General features: G+C 46.0%; 3 protein-coding genes across 5 annotated transcripts in view; 1 reads left to right on the plus strand and 2 right to left on the minus strand.

The window, feature by feature from the left end:
* Positions 1-16,212, plus strand: part of LOC1277222 (semaphorin-2A) — a 93,030-nt gene extending 76,818 nt beyond the window's left edge. The window contains exons 5-16 of the mRNA XM_061642927.1: positions 7,557-7,664; positions 8,828-8,965; positions 9,144-9,276; positions 11,202-11,558; positions 11,634-11,862; positions 11,938-12,274; positions 13,751-14,067; positions 14,139-14,247; positions 14,329-14,398; positions 14,462-15,176; positions 15,246-15,342; positions 15,418-16,212. Of these exons, the coding sequence (XP_061498911.1) occupies positions 7,557-7,664; positions 8,828-8,965; positions 9,144-9,276; positions 11,202-11,558; positions 11,634-11,862; positions 11,938-12,274; positions 13,751-14,067; positions 14,139-14,247; positions 14,329-14,391 (1,791 nt within the window). The 3' untranslated portion in view covers positions 14,392-14,398; positions 14,462-15,176; positions 15,246-15,342; positions 15,418-16,212. The remainder of the gene's footprint in view (positions 1-7,556; positions 7,665-8,827; positions 8,966-9,143; positions 9,277-11,201; positions 11,559-11,633; positions 11,863-11,937; positions 12,275-13,750; positions 14,068-14,138; positions 14,248-14,328; positions 14,399-14,461; positions 15,177-15,245; positions 15,343-15,417) is intronic.
* A 189-nt stretch (positions 16,213-16,401) lies between these two features.
* LOC1277223 (solute carrier organic anion transporter family member 74D) lies at positions 16,402-19,568 on the minus strand. Its single transcript, XM_001237848.3, has 6 exons — positions 18,353-19,568; positions 17,849-18,128; positions 17,583-17,780; positions 17,370-17,511; positions 17,111-17,307; positions 16,402-17,045 (listed from the first exon to the last, which is right to left on the minus strand). The coding sequence occupies exons 1-6, from the start codon at positions 19,209-19,211 to the stop codon at positions 16,658-16,660; spliced, it is 2,064 nt and encodes a 687-aa protein (XP_001237849.3). The 5' UTR covers positions 19,212-19,568; the 3' UTR covers positions 16,402-16,657.
* A 1,547-nt stretch (positions 19,569-21,115) lies between these two features.
* LOC1277224 (solute carrier organic anion transporter family member 74D) lies at positions 21,116-26,468 on the minus strand. Of its 3 annotated transcripts, none has more exons than XM_061642925.1 (8): positions 26,318-26,468; positions 24,323-24,825; positions 23,280-23,680; positions 22,358-23,198; positions 22,138-22,279; positions 21,918-22,040; positions 21,525-21,844; positions 21,116-21,453 (listed from the first exon to the last, which is right to left on the minus strand). In XM_061642925.1, the coding sequence occupies exons 2-8, from the start codon at positions 24,643-24,645 to the stop codon at positions 21,285-21,287; spliced, it is 2,319 nt and encodes a 772-aa protein (XP_061498909.1). In that variant the 5' UTR covers positions 24,646-24,825; positions 26,318-26,468; the 3' UTR covers positions 21,116-21,284. The 3 variants fall into 3 exon arrangements, with proteins under 3 accessions (XP_061498909.1, XP_061498910.1, XP_316669.4); XM_061642926.1 differs by having other exon boundaries at positions 26,343-26,461; XM_316669.5 differs by having other exon boundaries at positions 24,323-25,069; positions 26,318-26,457.
* Between the last annotated feature and the right edge of the window lie 626 nt (positions 26,469-27,094).

Here is a 27,094-nt window from a genome sequence, read left to right on the forward strand (position 1 = left end):
CACGTAATGTTTTATGGTATGAGACAGAATGTGCTTTTGAGTCAACCGAATGGCCGCTATACGAAATTATGATTCTAGAGGATTTTTAAGAAACAAGAGAATAATAATCGAATAAATTGGATAAAAAACAATTTGAAAACTACTTGATAACCTAATCTTTATCCGAAGCAATCAGTATGAAGGCTCTTTCGTTACTCAGCTTCAAATAAAAGCACACAAAAATAGAATCATAACAAAACTGCTAGCATTTAGACCACTTCCATCAGCGCCATTCGTCCATGGTGCAAATGGCTGCTCGTACCGCGCTACTCACACGAAGGCACTCGGGCGGGCCACCTTTACGTGTGCATTAAAGGTAGCCAAAAATGTTAATACCATCTGCGTGTGCACACGTGCGCAAACGGAGAGGGTCCGTTCTGGCGTCCGTGTTATCCCACCCCAGCTCAACCGCCCTAGCAGATGTCCGGCTACATCCTTAAAATCCGATTGCTCCTAAAATACGCTCACAGTCCCGATGACGTATGCAGATCGTTACAACGCGTCCTTCGCTACAAACAATTCTCCCTCCTGCCCAGTATGCCCAGCACCAGTGGCGATTTCGCTCGGGCAAAGTGTGTAGCACTTTGCACGGTCTCGGATCCACCAGCGCGAGCCCTCGGACGTGCACGAGTACGAGAGGGCTTGGCAATGGGCCAGCAGCATCCCAAGCGTTACTGCCACTTCGTATCTCCCCCATTTGCTCACTTGCTCACGGTAAGCAATTCGAGCTTCGAAATTATTCACGTTTTATTTTAAATGCATCACGTACAATGTTGCAACTGTTTCATGCTTGATAGCTCTCTGCCCGGTACCAGCCAGAGAGTGTGGGTCTTAAGGTTCGTTCGATGATGGCATGGATCGCAAGTAAGAACTTTCGGGAAAGCGGTTTGGGTAGCGGGTCACCCATTAAGCCTGGAATGTTGCTGCACGAATTGCTCATACGCACATGCAGAGGTGGAGCCCAGATCGGTTAACAACAGAGGCATCCGTGTCCTGATTCGGTGCTGGCATCGGCTGGTTTGCTTTTTCCCACTGGGACACGTCGCCGAGCTTTCGAGGAAGCTGTACAGAGAGAGCCTTGTAGACGTGCCCGTTGGCTTAACAGTAGGACCGACGGAAGGAGGCTTTCAAGTCTCAGCTATACAATGCGTCATCACTCGGTGACGTGTTCGACAACTTATGGTCAGCGTTTTATGAGACTTTTCCACAGCGTAACGTTTTTGATGCGTTTGCATGATTGATATGCGTATATTGCTTTCAATGGTTCATTACGCTTTCAATGGACAGATGCATTGTGGTACGCATTTATTTCACTTGAAATGGACTGAAATGTACCAGTGGCCAGTTCAATTTTATGAGGTTGCAAATTGTAGATCAACAAAAATCAGTAATCAAAGTAATCCTATAACAAATTTTACAAAAAGGTTCTCATTTTCAATCTCTCACTATAGAGCGTTACTTTTTCACTCTATAGTGAGACGAAATTGGTTAGTGAGTTGATGTTAGGTGCGGATAACTTGGATGGTTTTTGTACCGTGTTTGTTTTCTTGCACACTTTGCACCGACATAGCGATTCATCGATGTAGGCGTTGGACGAAAGACGACAAGGATGTTTTCGTCAAACGAACAGACAGAATATCGCCCTCACGTATGTGAAATTGTGTAATATTTATGAAGTGATCTAAACAGCAAAAAGATTCAAAAAGTACAGTTAAGCTTAAAATTAATTGCAGCAGCTTCCGTGGTATGTTGGTACGGGTAACCAGTGGATCGCGGGCCACCGCCAGACTGATTGGCTGATCGTTATTGGCCGCATAGTGAACTGTTGATGTCTGGATTGCTGCAGGACGACACCAAAAGATCCAGGACTCTACAGGCAGCAATCTCATTTCAAATGTTCAATCATCTTCGTCACCTGTTTGCCCTCATATTGGTGATGAAAATGTCGCATTATCCTTTCTTATTGTGATCGTGAAACGTGAACCACTTTTGTGAAGATTAACACTCGCAAAATCAAGATCAGTACACCGTCGAAGACTCCGAACAGAATCAGATACTGCGAGCTTTCGAGAACCTCAAAGCGCTGGGAATCATTGATTAGTATCTGTGAGAAATGACGCCGCGGAAGGCGCTAACGATATTTCCGACCATGCTGCATTTAGACGACTTTGTGCGGATACTGCCAGACTTTCTACAATGCGCCTTATCCGCAGCCGAAATATTTTCCCTGGTGGATGCGGAATACTCTTATGCTATCGATGAGTTGTACAACATATTAGTAAACGTGAACCAATTAAACAACGAACAATGAACGGGGTGCGATGAAATTACCGCAGCAGTGGACAGCTACGATTTGACAGAACAATCCAGAGGAGACACACAATGGACAGGTTTTTTCCTTGATTGACATGGTGGCATCGGAAATCCGTTTATGCTCGAAACTATTCTTGCATTTAATCGAAAATTACAATCGCAGTGGCTTCGAGTGGAATTGCTACTCTGCTGCTGACCATGGAGCACGCTACACTCTACATTCAAGCTATCGCTCATCCGGGACGCTCACAGTTCCTATAATATCCGTGTACAGTAAAGGTCTGAAGCAATGTATTCGGCGGAGCATGATTTGGGGCAAATTTAAGGTATTACATTTGCGGGAAAACATGCGTATGCAGACAGCCCAGGCCTTGGTAAAGAACGGAAAGAGTTCGTAGAATTTCTGCTCTGCATCGGCGAGAGTCATACGACATACGGCATGAGACATTCCCGGGGTTCGGTAAGGCATATGCCAAGATACCACGGGACTTTATATTACCTGGAACATCTGATCCGAAAGGTTACGTAAATTCATCGCAAACAATGTGAATTTTGATACATAAATTATATATTTCAAGGGGTACACGATCCACAATTTAGTTAATAAAATATTAAGTAAAAGAAAATTAAGAAATCATAAATCAATATACTGCAATATATGTTATAAATAATATCTTCTTCTTCTTCTTTGGTTCAACAACCGAAGTCGGTCAAGGCCTGCCTGTACCCACTCGCGGGCTTGGCTTTCAGTGACTAATTGATTCCCCCCCATAGCAGGATAGTCAGTCCTACGTATGGCGGCGCGGTCTATTTGGGGATTGAACCCATGACGGGCATGTTGTTAAGTCGTACGAGTGGACGACTGTACTACGAGACCGGCTATATAAATAATATAAGCACACAGAAAAAAATCTTTCACAAAGGATCCAAAAACAAAATGGTTAATTGAAGTGTAATTCTTATATGCCCTCCGATGAACGTTGCGTAGCCCTGTAACCGGGCCATTTTAACTAGTTTTGGACAAACTTTCACAAGTGGTTTTCACTGGAAAGCATTGTTATTTTGCAAAATAATGCAAAAATGAATAATACAGCCATTTTACGCATATAGGGATCTGTCTTCTCTTCTTCTTCTCGTTGGCTCAACAACTGTTGTCGGTCAAGGCCTGCCTTTACCACTTGTGGGCTTGGCTTTCAGTGACTAAATGATTTCCCCCCATAGCAGGATAGTCAGTCCTACGTATGGCGGCACGGTCTATTTAGGGATTGAACCCAGAACGGGCATGTTGTTAAGTCGTACGAGTTGACGACTGTACTACGAGACCGGCTCAATTTGTCTATGGATTTGTTAATACAAGATATTTGATGAAATGTTGTTCATTTTGCATGAATTTAACGACGGCTATTAAAAACGACTCTCTGATTCTACGTTGACTTTTTTTAAATAAAAGGGAAATCGTTACATGGTTACATGGATGTGGAAAATGCTCATACATTGAGGATGGATTTTCAGCAGCTTTAATCCATTTATAAAACCTCGTTGCTGCTAGATATACCTTTTCGCTTGCAAGAAACAATTCAATTCCTCTATCTGCCCAAAACGAGACCATATTTTATCCACCCCAAAAATGCTTAAACACTCCGCACACCGTACCTGTGGCACCTTCTACGGTATTATTACATTTGCTTCAATAATCCATTCCGGTACAGCATCACGCTTGTGTTCGTACCAGTTGGGCAAAGGCAAAAAAAAAAATCGAAGCACTTGAAACGCCGTTCCATAATTCATACCGCCGTGGTGTGCGATCGTAAAAATTTATGATTGGTCAAATAAAAAAAAAAAACAATCACTCTACACAGGCACAATACACAAAAAATGTCCACCCACAAAGAGAGGTAATGCATCCGAACGGATAAATATAGCGTCCTCTACGCTCCCTCCCCCTAGCTCCCCGAACGAGCCTGTATCGATTGCACCAAAAGACGATGACAGTAGCGCCGAAAAAGTGGCTACGCCCCCGGTAACGTCTTCGGCGCGCCTTCGAACCGAATAAATTTAAAGTAGAGATGAAATCAAAATTTTATTTTCCATTCCTTTTTACCGCCGGTGTACTATTATTTTCACGGCTGGTACGTCGGTTCGTAATAAATCTGTTTTATCGTTCCGTCCATTTTCGATTACTTTTTTTTTGTAACCATTTTGTTGCTGCTCTTGATATGGTTCTCACCCTCGCCCTATCGATGAACAATAAATCAACAATAATTGAAACAATACCATCACTTCGAACGCTTTGACTCCAACGAGCGAGAGTGTTTGTGGTGAGTGGTGTATTGGAGCAACGTTTTCAGATCAACGTCAAGCGCACGTTAGTAAAACCGTCCTGCAAATAAAAGTATGCAATGAGCTTTTCATTATCATTTAAACCACTTAAACCCCGCAGCAAAACCGGCATGATAGAACTGTGATTACGCTGCTTACCATTAATTAAAACAACCCGCACATTTTACCAAGCTTTATTTTCAGTATCTGAGAATCTTCAAGAAAAGCAAAAAAACGCTCCATCAAAAAGAGCATTCTCTTCCACTTCTTCTTTGCCATTTTTTTACATCAAGTTTTTGATGAAACGCTCTGCTTTGTCTGCTCCAACTAAGGTAAAGGTGCTTTACATTGTCGTTCACCTTTACTGCAATGGTTGCGTACACTCACACACACCCACAGTGCATATCTTACCAGTGATCTTTTCTCCAAAATCCTTCAATTATCGCTCACCGTTAAACACGTGCAGACGAAGAATCGGTTACTGTTGTACCGCCGGCAAGTATTTTCCAAAACATGTACAAACCTCAGCCACGCTGTTGATGATGGCTTTCAGGAGCCGTTATGGTGTTGCCACGGCACATCACGGAGGAAAAAAAACAGCTTACCTTTCTACACCGACATGCCATCTTGAATTTGGCGGCTCTTGTGCTGTTCCATTCTCGCCATTATGATGTACATCAGTCCCGTTCTGTGGTCTCTCTGTGCTGCTGCATAAAAGGTGGGAAGTCCCTTGAACCGTGAGCGCGCGCGCGCGCGTCCCGTTCTGATTCATCTTTGAGATGGTGTATTGTGAAGCGTTCTTTTAATTTCTCTATACGGTGCTGCCGCTCTGTAAGCTTAACCAACCGTTTTAACCCTCCGAAAGCATCATAATCTGGGAAAGCGAAAAACACACACACACACTGCTCCAGCTCGTACAGTGGATGCGCTTGCTAAGGGTAATTATATTAAAATTAAATTACATGGAAATTAAACGCACAGCGCAGGAGGCACATTGAACAGCATGAAAGGGCGGACGAAGGGTGTGGCCACGTGTCACACTAAGGTGGTGGCTTACCACTTCACTGAAGAGGCTAAGATGGTGCAGCTAGAAGAAAAACAGCAACCCAGCTCGACGTTACATTACCGCTTCTTATGTCTCGCCGCGGCTAAGATGATGTTGTGGCTTTACGGTGTAGCCTTTTTGAGGGGTGGTGGAATGTACGTTAAAAAAGCTCGCTTGCTGTATCCCTATCGTCGGTCCTTTAAAGATTGTGCCTTTACAAGAGAAGCTTTACACAACACCAACAAAGAACACCTTCACTGTGCATCTATTAACCGTGCGCTACAGAAGCATGGAAGCCTACCCAGGCCGAAAGCGAGGCCTCCCCATGGCAAGGCGTAGCCAACGCGCAAAGTGTGGATGCAATTGCATTTTCAACCCCCCCGGGATGGTACTGGAGAGTTTAATTGCGGTGCTAATTCGTTAGCTAGACTCGTGGTAAAGGTGGCTGAAATAATCGCTTAATGGGTGAAGAAGACGCTTACAGAATGGGATTTAAAAAAAACATGGATTTTGACTAAAATAAAAGTGCCTGCTAGTAAATCAAAAACTCACATAATACTATTGTACTGTGTAAGTGTTTCGTTATTTTTAAGTAAGTTTTTAGGTAATATTTTAAAGCAAACAGTAGAATGGTGTTAGTCGTTGTTTCAACTTCTTATTTGCAAGCAAGTAATTTGGACAAGAAGTTGTTGACAGAATACAAACATACTCATGAGCAACATTTTCGATGTTTGTAGACTAGTCGATTTTAAATCAATTTTTAAACGATTATCACAATGTTCGCTTGATGTTGCTTTATTTTTCTACTCAAACTATCCAGCATAAATGTCAATACATTTATTGCAAATATGCACTATAAATATTTGGTTGTTTCAGATGTCCAACGCACACGAACTGAACCTGATATTAAGTTGTATATACAACAAATAACTTTTGAATGCCCCTTTAGCTTAATTCATTCATTATGCAACAAAAGAACTACTTCTACATACTATTACTACTACTTACTACTTCTACAGTACTACAACTACTAATTCTTACATCCAACCACGTCCAACCACCTCAAACCGATGCGTGTTGCACTTTTCATGCTGCATAAAAGCAACAAACCCAAGAATTGGTAAAACGGTGCAACCCGAGCCAAGGAAGAGGAAGAATAAATGCTTATTTGTGAGTAAACCACCACTTTGGTAGTACCTTCATCATCACAGCAGTCCGCCGCTAATGAGTCCAGTACGAATTGCAAACGAAGCGTTCGGTGCAACGGCCAGCACACATTCGCAGCATTTTGAAGCTTTTCATGCTTGAGACTGGCTCAATTCTTTCCCATCCCATCTTGCCACGGGTATAATTGATTTGACATTCAGACGAAATGGCGGCACCTTTCCGGTTCACATTTCGTGCAGCAGTACCGTTTGCTGCACCACTGCACACACTGTCGCACTGTTGGCCCTTTTTGTTGCTTCTGCTGCAACATCGCTTTCCAATAGTACACGCCGGCAGGGGTTTTTTTTCTTCTCTTAGCCATTGCTGTAAGGTTTTCCATAACTATGGTTTTAATAAATTATATGGTTCTGTTAGTGGGGTAGAAAACTGCCGCAATAGTGCCATGCTTTCCAAGGAAAAGCGGAAATTATGATTGACGTGTGTGCTACATTTTTTTGTTTGCGGACGACTTTTGACTGCAAATTTTGGTATAATTATCGATGGTGGCTGTAATTGGCCCGTGTCAATTGAAGGGTTTGTGCGAATAGTGGTCAGTGCAATTTATTTCTCATTTCCAACCATTTCCTCATGCAGTAAGTCTTTATTTGAGTGTTTTTTGTTTTTTTTTTTGCAGATGTTTGACTGTAAAAATCACATTCGAGTGATTCAGCCGATGGACAATGGAACGCGACTTTACATCTGCGGCACAAACGCTCACAGCCCGAAGGATGTTGTGATATTCGTGAGTAACATTTAATAAACTCTTTTCTACCAATTTGCTTACAGTATGTCTTTATGTTGATTGTATAGTCTATTTTGTTTGATAACAAAAAAACTTTAAAAACAAACTTTAACTTCATCTCAACGATTTACTCTGTCCCAAAAGATAGCTACCACCGCAGGAAAAGTAAATGAAGTGAAAGGTGCCCCAAACTGTGCCAAAGAAGTTGTTCGTTTGAAACAAGGCAATAAATATTTAAATTTTGTACCCCATTTTCAACCACGCACACTGCCTGCAACCCCTCCAAAGGGTGCCAAAATTCTGCTGAAACCCGTACCTTTCCACTTGATTTCATCCAAAACCCATCTTACGGTGCGGGATTGCATGATTGCTGGTGTCAGTACCAAAGTTTTCTTTTTTTCCATTGGTTCCCACGATCGGGCCGCGATGTATAGTTTCCACTTGCTTTCTTTTATTTTCCCTTTTCCCGGGTTTCGAGCATCTTTTCGATTGCAGCGTGAAACTATTTCACCACTTGAAGCTTGCCTCCTTTTTGCCCCTCTTGTACTTGATGGAGTAAAACATAACAGCGTAAATATACAGTTTTCCCCGTTCCCGGGAGTGCTCAAAAATCAATTGCGTGATAATTCAAGCCGAAAAGGAAAGATAAGATACTGTAAGAGGGTACAGAATGTTTGTTACGCTGGCAGCGCGGGTTGACACACCAGTTGACGCAGCGATGTGATGAGGGACATTTTCCTACGCTTCATTATCATTTTCGGCAGCTCCGAAGGTAGTAGTGTGTGTGCTATGATTGTTTGTTTACCAAATGACACTGGGTCAGAGAAAAAGCTACGGAAATGGCTAAGTGAGGTTCAGTTTTATCGATTTTCAAACAATTTCAGATGATTATATTCACGAAGCAATTGGCAAAATATGCACCATTTGTAAAGTGTAACATTCAGAGAGTACAAAAAGTGTTGCTGTTCCTAATGAAATACTTTAAGTCCAGCTGTTACCTATATAGAATAGTTGTTAAAACTTCTCAAAAAGGGTTTTAGTTTTTATTACTTTAAACTTCTCATTTCATTATCCTTTGTTGTCTCTGCCATAATCATAGTAGCAAAATTGCTCACAACTACATAAACGCCTAACAAATTGCCCCCCCAATCTATCATCCTTAGCGTAATTTAACCCACTTGCCCCGTTCGGAGTATGTGCCCGGGGTCGGGCTCGGCGTCGCCAAGTGTCCCTACGATCCCATCGACAACTCGACCGCCATCTACGTGCACGAGGGCAATCCCGGCGGCCTGCCGGCCCTGGTAAGTGCAGCTCATTTCCACCTGGAACAGCGGCGGCAGTAGCGCCACGACGCTCCACTGACAAACAAACAAGCGAGCCGGAACACACAGCCCATCAACCTGCAGCACCACCGTTGATTCATTTGTTAATTTTTCCATGTTTGTTACCCCTTTTCGCTCTGCGCCACCACCCGCCCAGTACTCCGGTACGAATGCCGAGTTCACCAAGGCGGACACGGTCATATTCCGGGCGGATCTGTACGAGATGTCCTCCGGGAAGAAGATGTACAACTTCAAGCGTACGCTCAAGTACGACTCCAAGTGGTTGGATAGTGAGTATAATTTATTATGCTTAATTTTCTCCTGTCCCACTTTCCGATTTATCCCAAACAACCCCTACCCTTTACCCCCTTACAACAATCATCATTCTTTTCCAAATGTAATGGAATGTTTTAGAGCAGCCCTTCCGTGCACACCGGATAACCCGCTTTGCAGGCCCAGCACCCCGACAACACACCATCGTTGTGCTGCGTTTGGTCGGCTGACCACCACTGGCCATTTATCAATTGGCGCACTGGATTGTGACAGCGCTGCTTATTTGCTGCCACCACCTTGCATTACATGACCCAGCGTTACTCCGCCGCTCGGTACTCCGGTTTTTGTGCCCAGCCGATCACTGCGAACGAGCCCCGTTTTTCATGCATGCCGTTCCGAGAACGAGAACAAGATGCAGTTGCCACTGCTGCTGCTGCTGATGCTGTTTGGTGTTGGCGGCAGCCAGCAAACCGCAAAGCACATAGCATTTCAGCTAAACTTGCAACCACAAATCCCGAGCAACGGGATCGCTGTGCAGTGGGGCCGGGGTCGGTACCGTTGTTTCCGTACTGGAAGCAAGTGTTTATCTCATTGAGGGTAATTAACTGCGATGAGTGAAGTGGACCGGCGTTTGCGTAAGTTCGCTCAAGAACCGCTCTCCGAAGCGCGCAGCCCGAACCCAATGTGGATGAGGTCCAAAATTATACCAAAATTTTGATATTTACATACGCGACCATAAACTATTGCTCCGACGTGAAACGTGACGTGAGTGCGTGAGCGCAGGAGGGAAACAATCGAAAAACCGCAAGCACATACGTACAGGATACGCAGGACACACAGGAACAAACAACAGCCAGCCTCACGCACGGCGGATAACGCGAGCAAACATTTCTCCCTAATTGACCAATAGGCGCTTCACGGAAAGCACCGATGGCTGCTTCGGAACGATGATCTTAATCCGACCGATGCCAATCCGCCCGCCCGTCCCTGTCCCTCCGACGGGGATGATTGGTTCGAGGATTTATGCACCGCTCGACCGGGTAAACAATCTTGGAATCTATTTCGCATCGGAAACCAGCGGCTTGAGCGGATGACTTATGGGAGTTGCTGGTTTGTGGTGGGGCTTTGCTAAAATTACATCGCCAATCGTAATGGCGGTCATGGGGAAGACAGTTTGTGATTAGCGATTATGGTGTGCTTATGGACGCTTTCTTGGGTGTTCTGTTGTTTAGATTTCAACCAAGTTAAGTTTGAAGGTTAAATGAATTTATTGTTGTACATCTTTAATCACAATGTTGTTACACTTATTTATTCTGTTTATTTGTTTATTAATTTATTTCAAGAATTGTTTTATCGTAGTAAAAACAGTAGAAGGTGTAGTAGTGAAGGTGAATTATTCCTTTGCAATGAGAAAAATGCTTCCAGTCTATAGGATTGAAAAGATTATAATTTCCTTAAAGCACATTTTTCTTTTATTCACTACATTATTATCGCCTATTCAGCTCCTTAAGGAGCTGTGGTTCCTATCTACTACAACTCACTTCTTGATAAAAGAAAATGATGGCAAGAAAAAAACCACGATACCACTCGATATGCAACAGCTTCATTATACACCTTCTTCGCAGTGAAGATTTAGCGAGACGAGAGCCTCTGCCAGATAGACACGAACTGCTACCCAGAGCAACTGATCTAGATGCACCTTGCTCTCAAGAGAAATTAATCTTATTTGCTTTGTGACCAGATAAGAGACTACAAGACACAGAAGAAGAAAAAAAAAACACTTCATGAAAAGGCTTGCGTCCGCACATCAATACAATGTTTCTGCTCTTTGAGCATTATTTATTTAATTGCAACAATTCCTTCCATTCATTTAATAAAATAAAAAAATCCTTTTCTTGTGCATGATTTGTTAATCCAGCTTCCCTCCTCCTTTCCTTCGCAGAGCCCAACTTTGTCGGTTCGTTCGACATCGGCGAGTACGTGTACTTTTTCTTCCGCGAAATAGCGGTCGAGTACATCAACTGCGGCAAGGCGGTATACTCGCGGGTGGCGCGCGTCTGCAAGAAAGACACCGGCGGCAAGAACATCCTCAACCAGAACTGGGCCACCTACCTAAAGGCACGGCTGAACTGCAGCATCTCGGGCGAGTTCCCGTTCTACTTCAATGAGATCCAGGACGTGTACCAGATGCCGACGGACAAGACCAAGTTCTATGCGACCTTCACGACCAGCACGAACGGGTTGGTCGGATCGGCGGTGTGCAGCTTTAGCTTGGGCGAAATCCATTCCGCATTCGCTGGTAGGTGGAGCAGCAGCAGCAGCAGCCGCGACGATTCCACTAACTAATTCGATGCGTCGTTTCTGTGTTGTGTAGGTAAATTCAAGGAGCAAGCGACATCCAACTCGGCCTGGTTGCCGGTGATGAGCTCCAAGATTCCCGAACCACGGCCCGGTACGTGTGTGGACGATACGACCACACTGCCCGATGCTGTGCTGAACTTTATCCGCTCCCACCCACTGATGGACCGGGCGGTCACCCATGATTATGGCAATCCGGTGTTCTACAAGCGAGACCTTATCCTTACCAAGCTTGTTGTTGACAAGTAAGCGTCCTTTCCAGCGCAAAGCAGTTCCAAGAATTGCCCTTAATTGTAACACTCCCGTTTCGTTTCCCTTAGGATTACTATCGACATCCTGAACCAGGAGTATCTGGTGTACTATTTGGCCACGAACGAGGGACGCATCTACAAGGTGGTACAGTACTTCCACGACGGTCAGTCGCGGGCGAAGCTGTTGGACATCTTCGATGTGGCACCGAACGAACCGATCCAGGTGATGCGGCTTAGCCAGCGCTACAAATCGCTCTACATCGGTACCGATTCGCGCATCAAGCAGATCGATCTGGTGATGTGCAATCGGCGGTACGACAGCTGCTACCGGTGCGTGCAGGATCCGTACTGCGGCTGGGACCGGGACAGTGGTAGCTGCCGGCCGTATCAGCTGGGATTCCTACAGGTACGTAAATTAGCGTAAAGATTGTGTTTTTCAATGGTGTTTGTAGTGCAGATTGCATATTGTCGGGCGGTTTACTGTATTTTTATGTATTTTTGTATGACCACGTAGCCCGGTGGCAATACTCAATTGGTACAAGGGTTAATTATTGGCTTTTACATGTAAATGTAAGCAAGTCAAATGTTTCTTCGGCTCATGTTTCTTCATGGAAAACATGTTCATGCCTCAGGCTTCGTAAAATCATGCATGGGATATTTTTGAGATAAAAAATATGAATTAAACGTTCCTATTGTACAATTGATTCGCTCACATTTGACCCAACGCCTAAAGTTAGGCAATTTACGCGACAATATCGACTGTTTAACCATAAATCAAAAACATGCTACACAAACAAATGACCCAGGACAGCTAAAAACGCAGCACTTAAGCATAATTTAATAACAGTTTATACAAAACAATCGCACAAAAAAGATCGCACACAAGAGTAATTAAACCACCATCGGGATAATGTCAAGCTTTCCAAAATCGATCGAAACTAAGCGTTTCCATCATACCCACCCGGTGCCCCGGTACACACTCCGGTAGCAGCAAAATCCGGTCCATTTTCGTTCGGCGATTCCATTAGTCAACCCATCAGCACTAACAGCAACAAAAAAAAACGGAATGTAAAATTTCCCGATTGCCCTACTGTCGGCGCCTAAAACTCATCGACACTCGCACACGTATTTATTAGTATCGATTTCAATTTTATTGCGCGCTTGGGGAACACGCGCGTGCTTTTCCACTGCTCCTACCGATAGCCCTAGGGTGAGGTGAAGGTGTAATGATTAGAATAATTACTCCCCCAAGGGGCCTTGCTTCTCCATCCCTCCCTGCTATCGCTCGATGCCATTAGCTCGATTTGAAATCCCTTTCGGAATTGCTCACCACCAAACCCGAGTGGGATTGAAACCTTTCCACCATTGCAATCCAGTGGGGAGCAATCGAGGGACGTGTGCAATCACTCTATAACGATGAAATTGATTTTTAGAATTGGGTCATAACCAGTAGATCGTCACCACGAGACCGCCAGATAGGTGTGGGCCCCGAAAGATAAAAAAAAAAAAACCCTCACAAACACAAAGCGACCCGCACCCGAACTCATATGCCCTGGCCGGGTGGTGATGGTCGTCCCGATGGCACCGTTCGCCATAATGTATCGTTAATTGAAAACCGGCGTTAAAAGGGTTTCCAACCCGAAAACGCATCGCGCAGCAAAGCATTAGACCGGGGCACCGGGGCGAAGGGGCCAAGTGCTGATGATTATCTAGGCAGGCTTTAATCGCATTAAAAAGCGATACTGAATTTAATCACGATTATTGGGCGAAATTTGACGCAATCGAACTGTGCGCAGTGCTTCGGGTAATTGTTGAAAGTTCCATTTTAACACCTTCTCCTACTCCTCCTTTCATCTCCCTCCCTTGGCTGCGCTCCAAACAGGATGTTGGCAACCGGACGTCGGACATTTGTGACACGAACGTGATGCGGAAGAAAATTATCGTCACCTTCGGCCAGAGCGTCCATCTCGGGTGCTTTGCACGGGTGCCGGAAATCCTGAAGTACCAGCCGGTCACCTGGTACCACCATTCGAAGGAGCGCGGCCGGTACGAGGTCCGGTACAGCGTCACCAAGCACATCGAAACGTCCGAGGGCGGGCTGGTGGTGATTGCGATCAACGAAGCGGACAGCGGACGGTACGATTGCTATCTCGGTGGGTCGCTACTGTGCAGCTTCAGCTTGGTTGTGGATGCGCATCGGTAAGATATTTGTGATTAATACGCTGCCAATGAGACTGGCCCGGAACACTAAAGAGCTGATGTATTTACAGGTGTACGGCACCGAGCAAGGGTAACGATTATCAGAAAATCTACTCCGACTGGTGCCACGAGTTCGAGCGGTACAAGTCCGCCTTGAAGCGATGGGAAGCGAAGCAATCGGTAGGATTTTTTGTTGTCTTTGCTTGCTCTTTTTATTGATCTTCTTAATCTTATCATCATTTTTCTTTTTTTTTTAACCAGCAATGCTCAACTAACCCGAAAGACAACGAACTGGACGTGTACCAAGGCAATGGAAACGTCTGATGATAAGGTGAGCTATTTCATCACAACTTCAACGCTTCAACTCTTTAACTCATTTGTACTGCATTTTCAGGCCCTTCTCAACACAAAGGAGTCGTTACATTTTAACAAGCGAAACAACAACAACAACAACAACAATGTCTGTGATAAGCGAAGGAAATCCTATGACAATGCACAAACAAAATAACCTATTGAAAGAGAAGCTAACAAACGGAAATGAGAGAGCAGAACAAAACCCATACACTAACAAACAACCTAAACAAAATACACAATAGTAATCGAATGTAGTAGCAAGGTTAGTAAAAGATGAAGAAGAAGCAAAAAAACAACAAGCAAACATCAATCCAGTCCCCTATTCCAGTTGTGAGTAGAATCCTTTTCGTCGTCGTAAGCTAGGAACAATTTGTTAGCTGACAGTTTGGGAGAAAGAAACAGAGAGAAGTGGAGTAAAACTGATTGCAAAATGCAAACAATCCCAACATCCCCGTGTGAGCTCGTGATCTCAACCCGTTGTATAGTACATGGCGTGTTGAGCACTAGATCACACTTAGTAGACGAATGAACCAGCTTCACTAGCAACGAGTAGCCTCGTTTCAATCAGTGGTTTTAATGGCCACTCCTGCATCTCCCGGGTTTTGTCTGTACAGCTGTACATCGAACCTGCACTGTGTAGAAGATGTAGAAGAAAAAAAAAACGGAGCTAAATTAAGGGAAACAGTAGCGTATTGATGTAAACTAGGAAGGAAACAGACACACACACAACTGAACTGCGATCGCAATCGAAACTGGTAAGGTTAGAAAGAATTAAGAAATTTTTTGTATATTAAATAATTCTTCTCTTTACTCCTCCACTACAGATGAAACAACAAAAAACTTCTAGGAACAAAATATAGAACAAATTGACGGTGCGCAGTGGTCATGTGGTAAAGGACTTTCACAAATCATTTTAAACTCGTAAGTATAACCGTGCTCAACATACAATACCATCTGGTGCTAAAGGAATCTTTTTTCCGTTTCTCCATTCCACAGATTTGTACAATAAACACAAGCAATGGCTTCATCGACGTCACTCGGGTCGATACCGGTGCCGAGCCGAGCACGCAGACATCGGAGCCGCTCATATGCATGCTTTGCCGGGAGCCGCTGCTACGTTCTTACAGGGCACCTCAGCTACAGCTAGAGCTGAGACAAACTCGAAACAAATGGAAAGCAATCATCAAATCTCAAACGTACACGTGCTGTACTGCAGCAAGCTTAAGAGACTGATTTCGGTCGGTTAATCGATATTTTTAACACAGCGGAACACAAACACACACTCTGTAACTCTCATCCACTCATAGCTCATACCTACAAGCTCCTCCAACATAATACAAGAATGAGATGAGGAAACATGAGGCACGAGAAAAAAACAAAAACAAACGAAGCTGAAACGAAACACGTACGACGATCGAACGAAACAAAAAATTTCGCAAAATCTGTGATAACTTTAGCGTTTAAGTGGCTCAAATGGAATAGATTTCGGCCCCCTAGGAAGGTAGTGGAGGAAAATTTCCATAGTAGACGTGTCGGCTAGAGCGATCAAGGGAGGGCTGCCAGCCTAGGAACGATCTGATCTTTATGGACTGTCCCAAATTTTGAGTTTTTGGACAGAAGTTTGTGCTGTTTAGTTTCATTCGAATATTTTTCTGTTTGTTTTGGTATAGATAAGACACAATCGAAGGGAGAGCAGATGTGTAGGCAAAGTAACAAAAAGCATAACAAAACCAACACGTGTGTAACTAATGTAATTACTAATTAAAAATAAAATGATAGAGATTGATCGAACTAATGCGTTGAGACGTATGGGATGGCCCGTGATGTGTTGTTGTTTGTCGGGTTTTCCACTCAAAAACGGAGTACAGCGACAGTAACATCGCAAGGTCACTGATAACATCTTTATGATCCTTTTCTGTTTACTCTTTGCATCCCGTTGTATTCTAGGCTGCTCTAAATCATCTCCACTCGCACGATAGCTTAGTGTGGACCCACAACAAGAGTCATGGGTCAGTTTATTGTGTACTCACAAACACACACATACACACACGCCCCACCACACACCCATTAGGTGTCGTCTGTTTGCATTTCAGACCGATAAGCGGTGTTTTCCATCAAACGAGTGATAACGCGCAGGTACACAGATGCTGCAGCACGGCATGGCACACGACACAATCCACCCGGGCTGTCCGTAGCTCCACACAAGAAGTCGTCAAGGTCGTCGTGATCAAACCGGTTACTGGTTGTTACGAGTAGTTTGTGCCTCCTCTTCCTTCGCTTTACTAACGAGCGACACTAGCTCCCGTTCCGTGGGGCTCTTGCTAGCACTCTGCTCGCCGGGCTTATCGTCGAATATCTTAAAGTTCTTCGAGTAGTACCAGGTGCCCATATCGAAGCATGTTCCAATGATGACAAACACAGCCGCCGTGTAGTTCATTGATGCGCGCAGTGCCTCACCATCGTACAGCCAGCAGTTGCCCTGTTTAGCGCAGGTACGGCCCCAAAGCACACATGTCCGGTCGATGATAGCACCGAAGACGATCGGTGCAGGAAGGAACGAGAACAGTGTGTTGATCGCCATCGAGAATCCCATCGAGATGGCTTTATCGCGTGGCTCGACACATCTACAAATAAAGAGTACGCTTTTGATTTGTACAGCCTCCCAAGATCTAGCAAAAACGTTTATCACCTTAAGCCGATGAGAAAGTTTGCAGCCGATTCCGTGCCACCGATAAACTTGTTCAAGCACAAGCACATCAGGAAGAAGTAGAACGGTGTCCCGCAGTCCACTGGGCAACTTCCAGGCGTGGCCGAACCGTAGGAGGAGGTGAAATTGGCATCCAAATCATCTGTCGGGCTAGCGATGCAGGAACAGTTTGTGTAGAGCTGGCAGGTGTTAACAAACCGATCAGCAGTTGTTGCTTTCATACGAACGCAGTGTCACCTACCGTTGTTCCAGTTGGATCCTTGAGCGAGTCCCGGCATCCAGCATGACACGGCGAAAGATACGTTTGTCCATCGCTTCCACAGATTGGGGCGTACTTCACGAACTCACAATTGCATCCCAAACTACAGGATGCGTCTTGAGAACTGCAAGAATGGTTAAAATGTGTTCAATTCTTGCTTACTATACCACTATACCTACTTGGCTGGGAACTTACTTAGCAACGATATCTGCATTGTTCAACGCAGAGCAACCGAACCACGCATACCCAACGATGAGTGCCGCCGAAAGAATGCTTGTGATGACGTTCCAGCCGGCCAACTGTCTGGAACTGACACGCAGCTTTTGGATCACCATACCGGCGATCAGTATTCCCAGTGCGGAAAAGACGAGCGAAGTAGAGCCCGTGATCATGCTGCCATAATCATAGAGGATGAGATTTATTGAAGAAATAGGCAACATGTGTCCGTTTTCGATACTTACTTAGCCTGGGACGGTGTCAGTCGATACTGGATCTCGATGTACTTAGCCTGAAACAGGAAGTACGGCATATACCCGAAGAAGTAGAAGATGCTGGCCACATTGTTAAACACGTACGCCTTGTTGGTGACGAGCCGGCGCACCGTAACCAGCATGTCACTGAACGACACCTTCCGGTTTGTCTCGACATCCTCTTCGGCGGTCGAGGTACCGCTAGCGCGACTCGCCTGTCGGGAAAGCGATATGCGTTCCGCCGTCCTGGGCAACACCTTCGGGAAGCTGGCTGCAATGACAAGACCGTTAAGCGAACACAAACGTTAAACACTGAACGCACTCCACTTTTCTACTGGCTAGACAGATGGCTAGACAGCAGGATTTGGTTTTAATGCCACTACTATCTACGACTCGGAAAGTGTCAACAGCAAAAACAAATCCCCGTCGGCGCCTGCCTGCTCGCCTGCAAAAACATGTTGCGAAATTGCGTTTGCGCACTCGCGCACTCCTTACCAAAGAACGGTGCGATGATGATAAGCGTGGAGCCGAGCGCTAGCCAACCCATCCACCAGGCACCGATCCAGCGCGGATCGCTCTGGTTATAGCCCGGATCGACGCCGACGTGCACAAAGTACTTCAAACACAGGGAAGCCAACGAAAAGCCAACCAGCGGTCCCATGCGCCGCCCGAACGCAGCCAAACTGGATAGGAACGGTACCTTCTCCTTGCGCACATTATCATCCAGGTAGGTAAGGCCGAGGGTGAAATATAGTGATGTCCCTATGCCGGACAGGAAGCTGCCGAAGAACAGCACGATCTGTGGCCTTATATCTCCGACGTCCAGCGAACAGTCTGGCGCTAGTCGATCCTCGCGGCACAGGTTATCCGCACCCTTTGTCAAGTTGCCGAGATTCTGCTCCAACTCTGCCTGAGCCTTTGAGAACAGGAAGTGGGGCAGTGCGTTCACGAAGCAGGATAGTGCCATGCTGACAATCCCCATCGCTATCCATAGCGGTTTGCGGCGGTTCGAGGCGTAGTACGATAGAAAGAGTGATGCCAGCACGAAGGATAGGTCGGATCCGGCGGTAATGATACCCACCGTGCGGGACGAGATCTGTATGCTCTTCTCCACCGTCGTGAGCGTGCCGTAGAAGTAGGAGGTGGTCGAGTTGAGGATGCATCCCATCAGCCCGAACAGCAGCACGTACAGCTTCTTGCTGGCCAGCCGCTGCCAGAAAGGGCCACGGCACACCCAAAACCCGCACTGCACATCCCGCTCGCTGTACGCGGAAATGCTCCGATCGAAGGCGATCTTCGTCGGCGGCGCGTTCAGGTGGCCCTCGTTCAATCCGTTCGCCAAACTACCGTTCATGGTGCTCGCACGGTTGTCCGTCAACTGGCTGGCTTACCGGCGATCGTGGCGTGAGCCGATGCACACACCCGGTAGGCTTATCTGCTTTCCTTAGGCCACGGTTTATTGCCCCACAGATACACGGGGCACACAAAGATACTGGTGTGACGATCGGTGCCTCACCATATATCATGGAACATGATTTTGGACATTTTGTTTGTCGCCGGTGGAGAGCGATGATAACTTTCGTGCGAAAATGTTCTTCTTTTTTACTAGAATTCGTTGACCTGTACGCTTGTAGGCAAACAACTAGCACACAAAACACATAGTTCTTGAAATAAAGCTCCACCAACAGGGGGAATATAAACAGCAATCAAACCAAACGGCTTTATGCTCCCTCTATTCCACAACTTGTTGAATGAATTAGCAGATGTGTTTACTTCATCTCCCGAAAGTCATTAGCCACTGAGCTAGGATTAATTGCTGTACGGTTATTATTATTATTATTATTACTGTGCTGTTTAATAATCAAGCGATATTCATTTCAGCAGAATTATAACATTCGGGTCACTAATAATCGATAAAAGTCAATCGACGATGCGATTTGAAGCAATCAAATATCAGGGTGAATTGCTCGCAAATTGGGCTCGGTGTTAGAAGGCGGCTTTTAAATTGGGGATATAATTGCAATCGCTTGCCGATTCCATGGTGGTGTATGATATTTAATTATGCATCTAATCATATGTGCTCTCACGCAAATGACTGGAAATTTGATTTAAAATGTATTCGAAAGCTATCGATAGTATCATTTTAGTCTAGTTCAATTATAATTTGTTGGTGCATGAGATGATCGTACCTGGTTTGATTGACTGCATTTGAAACTTTGACAGAACGGGTGAACATTTTATTTACTAATTAAAATGCGAGAATTCATAATAAGACACGTAGAAAGTATCACTTATGTTTACTTTGGTCCGAGCTGTTCCAAAAATGTCGGGAGCCTTTATTTATTGACTAAAATATAGCCCAGGGAAATCAATTAAAGCTTCTTCTTTTCTTCTTCTGCTTAGAAGCATCAAACATTGCAGGAAAAACCCTGCCTGTATCACTAATAGACTTGGCAATCAGTGTATTATTGAACACCCTTAGCAGGATATCATTTCAACGTAGGCGTAGAGGCGTTAATGCATGACGAGAATGTTGTTAAGCTGTGTGACTAAAAATAAAATAAATTAAAATGATTACAAAAACTATTCCCTTTCATAAGTGAAAAATAAAACAGCTTTTTAAACTGCAATAAAAAAGCAAGATTTTATAGTAGTTTCCAAGCTAATCAACAGGTGGCGCTGTTTAGCCAGCTTTTGGTGGTTGTTGTATTCGCTATCATAAGTTTTGCAGAGGGCGCTACAATCGCCAAGGAGACTTTGTTTGATAGTTCTAATTTAAACAAACTTTTTGAGAATTGGAAAAAAAGAAAAACAAAGATAATAAATGAATTGTAATAATCTTCTTCTTTGGCACAACAACCGCTGTCAGTCAAGGCCTGCCTGTTATCCACTAGTCAAGTGAGCTTGGCTTTCAGTGACTAATTTTTACCATAGCAGGATAGTCAGTCCTACTTAAGGGGGCACGGTCTTTTCGGGACTTGAACCCATGACGGGCATGATGTTACATCGCACGAGTTTACGACTGTACCACCAGACCGGCCAGAGTTATAATTATACTGTCAAACACACACAGCTTCGATGTTGAATTGTAGTGTGAAAGGATGAATCGTTATTGTTTTTAGTATTTTTAATATTTGTTCCTGTAGCAAAGATAGTATTTGCTTAAATAATGGTTAAGCTCATTAGTTTCATTTGGATAACGCGTTTTCTTTCATATAGCTTTAATGGACATGGGATGACCATGCGTAACAACAAAGATCAAGTGAGAAATTTGATTCTTTTCATTTCTTAGCAGATATCTAATTATTTAAATAATCGTCATAGTTTCACTATACATAACCGTTTCCTCGTTCACTAGGCAACCCGTTTTCCTGCCGCTAACGACACTAGGAACAAAACAACACTTACATTACCCAAAGTGCACCGCCTACGTAGGTCGATCCGTGATCGCTTCCTCCTCCTTATCAGCGAGCGCAATTTCCTTATCCTGAACCTCGTCGTCAAAGATTTTCAAATCCTTCACGTAATACCACACACCGCAATCGAACAGCGTGCCCACCAGCACGAAAGCCGCTGCAATGAAGTTCAGCAAATACCTGAAAAAATCAAAGACATTGTTTATGTAAACATGTTTCCTACAACGGATCGGCTTCCAGTGCAACCGTACCTCAACGTTTCCCCATCGTACAGCCAACAGTTGCCCTTGCCGGTGCACGTTTTGCCCCACACCAGGCAGGTCTTGTCTAGCACGAGCCCGAAAAAGATCGGGCTAGGTATGAACGACATCAAACTCAGCACCATCATGCCGAAACCCATCGAAACGGCCTTATCCTTCTCGTCGACGCAGCGCACCGACACGAGGAAGTTGCTTGCCCGACCGGTGGCGCCAGAAAACTTCAGGAAGCACATCACCACCAGGAAGGTGATGAACTCTTTCTGACAGTTCAGCGGGCACGGTCCCGCAATGGCCGATCCGCCTAGTGAGAACTGTAGTGAAGAAGGGAAGCACAGTGTATTAAGACGGGAAGCAATAAGAGCCGATGAGACGCGATCTTCTCACCATATTCTCATCCCGAGCTGCAGCGGTACTGGTGGTGGTGTGATTGCCACCCGTCAGCAACTGATTGTACAGTGGGCTGGTGTAATTGACCACCGGCGTAATGCACGAACACTCGCCGTAAATCTGTGAACAGGGAAGGAGAGCAACCGATAAGATAAGTGGCCGCAAGTCGAACCGAGCCGATCACGAGCGTCAGCTTTGTGAGTCAATGTCAGCGTACTTTGAGATCACCGTACTGGTTCTGACGTTTACAGCCGGCGTGACAGGCCGAGATGTAGGTGTTACCGTCCTCACCACAGATCGGCGAGTACTTGACGTAATCGCACTGGCAGGCCGAGTTGCACGTGGGCGTAAGATCCGTTCTGCACATTAATTAAAATAGAGTACATCCTTTAGTACATCCTTTTTACACATGATCTCACTGTCCCTCCCATACTTACTGCGAAGGAATGTTAACGATAACCGAGTTCTCGCTAGCCGAGCAGCCCAGAAACGCGTACGCGATCATGCCCATCACCGACAGCAGACCCACGATCACATTCCACGCCGCCATGTACCGTGCGCGGGGCTTAAACTTCGAGATCACCAGCCCGGACAGGAGCACACCGATCGCTGAAAAGCATAGCGCAACCGTGCCCGTCACCAAGCTCGAGGTGGAGGCCGACTGTTTGTACTGCGTCTCGATGTACTTTGGCGTAAAGATCCAGTACGGCATGTAGCCGAAGAAGTAAAACACCGAGGCAATGTTGTTGAGCATCAGGATCTTGTTGCGCAGCAAACGTTTGAAGGTTTTCAGCATATCCTTGAACGAAGCGGGCAGCTCATCCTCGCGCTTGGACGCATCGCTCAGCTGCATGCCCAGGCGGCGCTTTTCCTGCGCGATACGCTTCCGGGCGGCCGCACGTGGCAACTGCTTCGGGAACATGGCCATAAAGATGGCGAAGAAGGCAAGGACGGCGCCCAGTATCAACCATCCCATCCACCAGGCACCGAGCCACCGCGGGTCGGTATTGCTGATCGTCGGCGTCATCGAGGGCGAGATGTACAGCTTCAGGAAGTAGGACGCCAGCGTGTACCCGATGGCCGGTCCGAGCATGCGCAGAAAGTACGACACACTGACCAGGGCCGGTGTTTTCGACTTCTTGATGTTATCGTCCATGTACGAGACGCCCAGCGTGTAGTAGAGCGAGCTTCCAATGCCGGAGATAAACTGGGCGATAAACAGCACGATCTGTGGTGCCAGGGTGCCCTCCTCCCGTTCACATTCCGCACCGCGAGTGGCTGCAGGGGGGGGAACAAAGGGAAAGAGCAGGAATCATATTAAGCGAGATAGTCTTTTCAGTGTCTTGCACCAGCTCATACCATTCGTGCGGCAGAGGATTTTGGCCTTCTGGGCTTCCATCACCTCGGCCGTCTGGTTCGCATCGTACGTTGCACCGTACTCGGTGGTCAGGGAGAGGGCGGCCTCCCCCGGCCCGTACAGCAGATGGGGCAGGGCGGTCAGCCAGCAGAACGCCGTTATCATCAGCAGCCCGAAGGCGATCCAGCGCGGCCGGTGGCCCTTCCCGGCGTAGTAGCTTAAGATGGCGGACAGCAGCAGCGCGCTGATGTCGTTCCCGACCGAGATAATGCCAGTGTTTTTGCTCGGAATTTTGTAGCGCTTTTCGAGCGTCGTGATCGTACCGTTGAAGTACGCATAGGTGGCGGAAAAGATGCAGCCCACCACGCCGTACATGAACACGTACACCTTCTTGTTGGCGAACCTACGTTAGGGCGAGGAGTGTTGAAGGTGAGTGAAAAATCGAGGAAATTTTTCGAAAATTGGGCTTGAATGCGTGACCTAATAACTGCAAGTCTCTTCATGATGAAATGCATTGCTAGTCAGACTTCTGCTAGACGATCTAAAAGTGTTTAAAAATTAGCTTTTTCTAACTATATTTAGCGATATTTTTTTCTTATTTCAGTCATCCATCCTGGCTTCAATGTGAAAGAAGGACTAACTACGACATTAATATCCCAAAAGGCAACCTTTATAGATTTGTGGAAACTCTACTAACTCACGACTATTAAAATATAATGTACTTTTGCTTAAAAATTTTCATATTTTTTGCGACAAAGAGGTCCCAGAAAGCCTGACACAGTTAATTCCTGGGTTGTCTAGAGTTCAAAATCCTCTAAACCGTATGTGCCATGTAGATGCCATTAACCATTGAATGATAATGTTTTGTGTTAAAAGTATGCCATATCTTAGCATTGGCATTCTTGGAAACATCAACAAGTTTAGTTTGATTCCCTGAGATGAAGTCTTCCCTGAGTCTGTCTAAGCTATAGGTCCCTATGAAGTTCATCAGAGACTTCAAAGAACTAATACGCCAAAAGACAACAGCTCGTAAGGCTCTAATTACCTTTGCAGCATTGGACCCTGAAACATCCAAAAGCCACAGCTCGTATCCTTGGTCACTGGCATGTCCCGGTACATGTCCTCCACGTCCTCCGGCAGCATCTTCTCCATCTCCGGTACCTTTTCCGCCTTCTTGCCATTGTTGTACACGGCGTAGCTGCCCTTACGCTCACCCACCGTCACTTGTTCGGTCACCTGATCATGACCGGTACGATCATCATCCTCCGCTCGATCTGTTCCTTCCCTGCCTTCACCAACCACACCATTCCCACTGCCCGTCTGCTCCCGGGGCTCATCAAATACATCCACATCCTTTTCGGGCACCATTTCACCTTAACTGCACTATACACTTGCTGGGTATTGATAGCTTCGACGATTTCAGGTAATGGTGCTTCTGCTACTGTGTTAACGGGTTTCTCACAACTTACACCATCACAATCACTGTTCACAAACACACATGCACAAACGACTATTTATTTGACGATGACCTGATCAATGGGCTGATTGCTAGATGAAAGTAAACCTCTGAATGATCCTCTGCCCAATGTTAGAGCCTAACACAGCTCTATCTTCTTGCACCGCTCACGATGGCACTAAACGCGGACGTTCCGTAATGCTGCGGCTCCAGCAGACTTCTGTCCGTGCGGTTGCCTCCGGCTAAAGGTTTTGTCCGAATACGATAGGGATTGCTTGCCCCGCTAGCTTCCTGGTGGGAAACAATGCAACAACAACGACAACAGCTCTTACAGCACTGACAACAAAAAAGACAAACGATGATCACGGTGATGGCCGGTCCGTTTGTCAGACAGTCAGACGAGGCTGGCCAGTAGCCGCGGGGTCGCTTTTGCTGCCGAGCTCAAGGCATTAGGGCATGCGGACGGGTGTCCCCGGGGTGGGGTGATCTTCATCTCAAGAAGCAAACAAGCGGCGAGCGTGATATATGGATGATAAGCGTACCGATACGTGGCAGAGGCTGTAGGGTTTCGATGCACCGCCCAGAAGGCAGTGCGTCGCTGATAAGGAGGAGAAGCCGGGGGGAGGGCGGAGGCAAACCAGAACATTTGAACAGCGATTAAACCCTACTGGGCTGCGCGCAAGACGCCCTACCGCCCGTGCGCGGATTAAGGATGATATATACCGGGCTGCTGCACTAACCCCGGCACTAGAGCTGCCGGGAGGTGATAAGCACCGAGCACCGAAAGAGTGACGGCGCAAACAGACGATCACTCGCCCGACGATCGCGGCGGTACCTACAACTTACGCGGCAGCTGTGTTTTTCCCCCACAATCTGTCAACTTTCCCCTGGCTTCATTTCTCCAGTGAGAAAGCAAGCAAGCAAAAGCCCCAACTACCTTAAAATAAACTCAACGTAGACGTCATATCCACATTGGCGCTATGTCCAAAATTGGCACACAAGCGCGCCGGTCGTTCTAGAACTTGTTCACTCGGCCCCAACTCGCCACGATCGAGTTGATCCTACCCGAGAGTTCCCAATCACCGCGAGCGATGCTTTGTGAAACCATTCTCTTATCGGACTGTGCTGTATTGTGCTGAGGATGATCTGATAAAGTGCGAGTTCGTTATCTGGGATGCTGAAGTGGCTGAGGGAGCACAGTGTCTGACCGTTCCGGCCTGATGTTGTAAATCAAGATCTCAATTCCTGCTTCTGCCAGCACAAGAAAGGCTCGACCCGGTTGGATGGATTAACCTGCGCTTCCCCCTCCTATTGCGGCACATTGCAGTAGTAGAGATGTTGCATTAGGGTGCAGTTTTCCCCGGCGCCTTTTTCACACATCACAAACATCACCGGAGAGCAATGATCTCTAGCTGAGATGAGATGGGCCAGGAAGCTACTTGATAAAACACAAAACCCCCTTATCATACACAAACACGCGATTGGAAGCGGGATCCAGTGAGCAGGAGACACCAATTTTTGCACACTCACTGTGGTGGAAAGATTTCGCAACGTTTCGTTTCTAATCTGGAGAATGACACTTACAAACTTCTTCTGTCTTAGCCTTCACCTTGAGCGAACACAGCAAACTACCGGGAAGATACGGGCTAGCAGTAGAACCGAAACGCACACCTTGCCGTACACCTTTGGCACCGGACAGCCATCGGGTCACGCATGAAACCGTCGACTGATCTACGTCTAGCGCACGGCCGATCGCAAAGATCAGCTTACCACACGGCGGATTCAGGAGATAAGCCCGTGGAGCGAATCGGAGAAGGTACCCTAATTCAATCAAGTTCAATTTAAGCCGGTGCCGGTCGGTGTGACGACGACGATGACAGCGACCACTGCTTGCCCCGTGTTAGGCACGGACCGCCGCGTTTGCGTTGCTTATCGTACGCGCGATTTCGTGCGTGTAAAGGTGCGATCTTTTCTTGGAAGAAGATGAAGAGGAGAAGAGGAGGCCGGCTGAGGGCCAAAGTGCATTACGGGAAGCGAGAATTAATCAGAATGATGAGCAGCGGTGCGGTTCGAAGATTGGATTGTTTTAATTTCAATCACTTAACCGTTTTTAGTTGTGACGTAGATATCTTTCCTCTGAAGGTTTTTAGTTGTAGTATTATCTAATAAGTAGCAGTTGATTAAGTTACCAGACAACGTCATTGCATTATCCACTCGCAAATAAAGCTACATTGTTTGAAGGCCACATGCGCTCTATTGAATACAACAATACAATTATCCAAATATCCTTCCAGCACATTATCAAAAAAAACTAACAAGCGTAATACTTTGTCATCACACGGTTCATAACGAAATCTTTGG

The sequence above is a fragment of the Anopheles gambiae genome, chromosome 2 (assembly GCF_943734735.2).
Source record: "Anopheles gambiae chromosome 2, idAnoGambNW_F1_1, whole genome shotgun sequence".
NCBI lineage: Eukaryota > Metazoa > Arthropoda > Insecta > Diptera > Culicidae > Anopheles > Anopheles gambiae.

Excerpts from the sequence above, each read along its gene's own strand:
- LOC1277223 (XM_001237848.3), bottom strand. The coding sequence starts at position 19,211 with ATGAACGGTAGTTTGGCGAACGGATTGAACGAGGGCCACCTGAACGCG. Across the intron at positions 17,781-17,848 it reads CTGACACCGTCCCAGGCTAA|CATGATCACGGGCTCTACTT; the intron begins GTAAGTATCGAA and ends TGATTATGGCAG. Across the intron at positions 17,308-17,369 it reads AGGATCCAACTGGAACAACG|CTCTACACAAACTGTTCCTG; the intron begins GTAGGTGACACT and ends AACACCTGCCAG.
- LOC1277224 (XM_061642925.1), bottom strand. The coding sequence starts at position 24,645 with ATGGTGCCCGAAAAGGATGTGGATGTATTTGATGAGCCCCGGGAGCAG. Across the intron at positions 22,280-22,357 it reads ATCGTTAACATTCCTTCGCA|AACGGATCTTACGCCCACGT; the intron begins GTAAGTATGGGA and ends ATTAATGTGCAG. Across the intron at positions 22,041-22,137 it reads ACCAGTACGGTGATCTCAAA|ATTTACGGCGAGTGTTCGTG; the intron begins GTACGCTGACAT and ends CCCTGTTCACAG.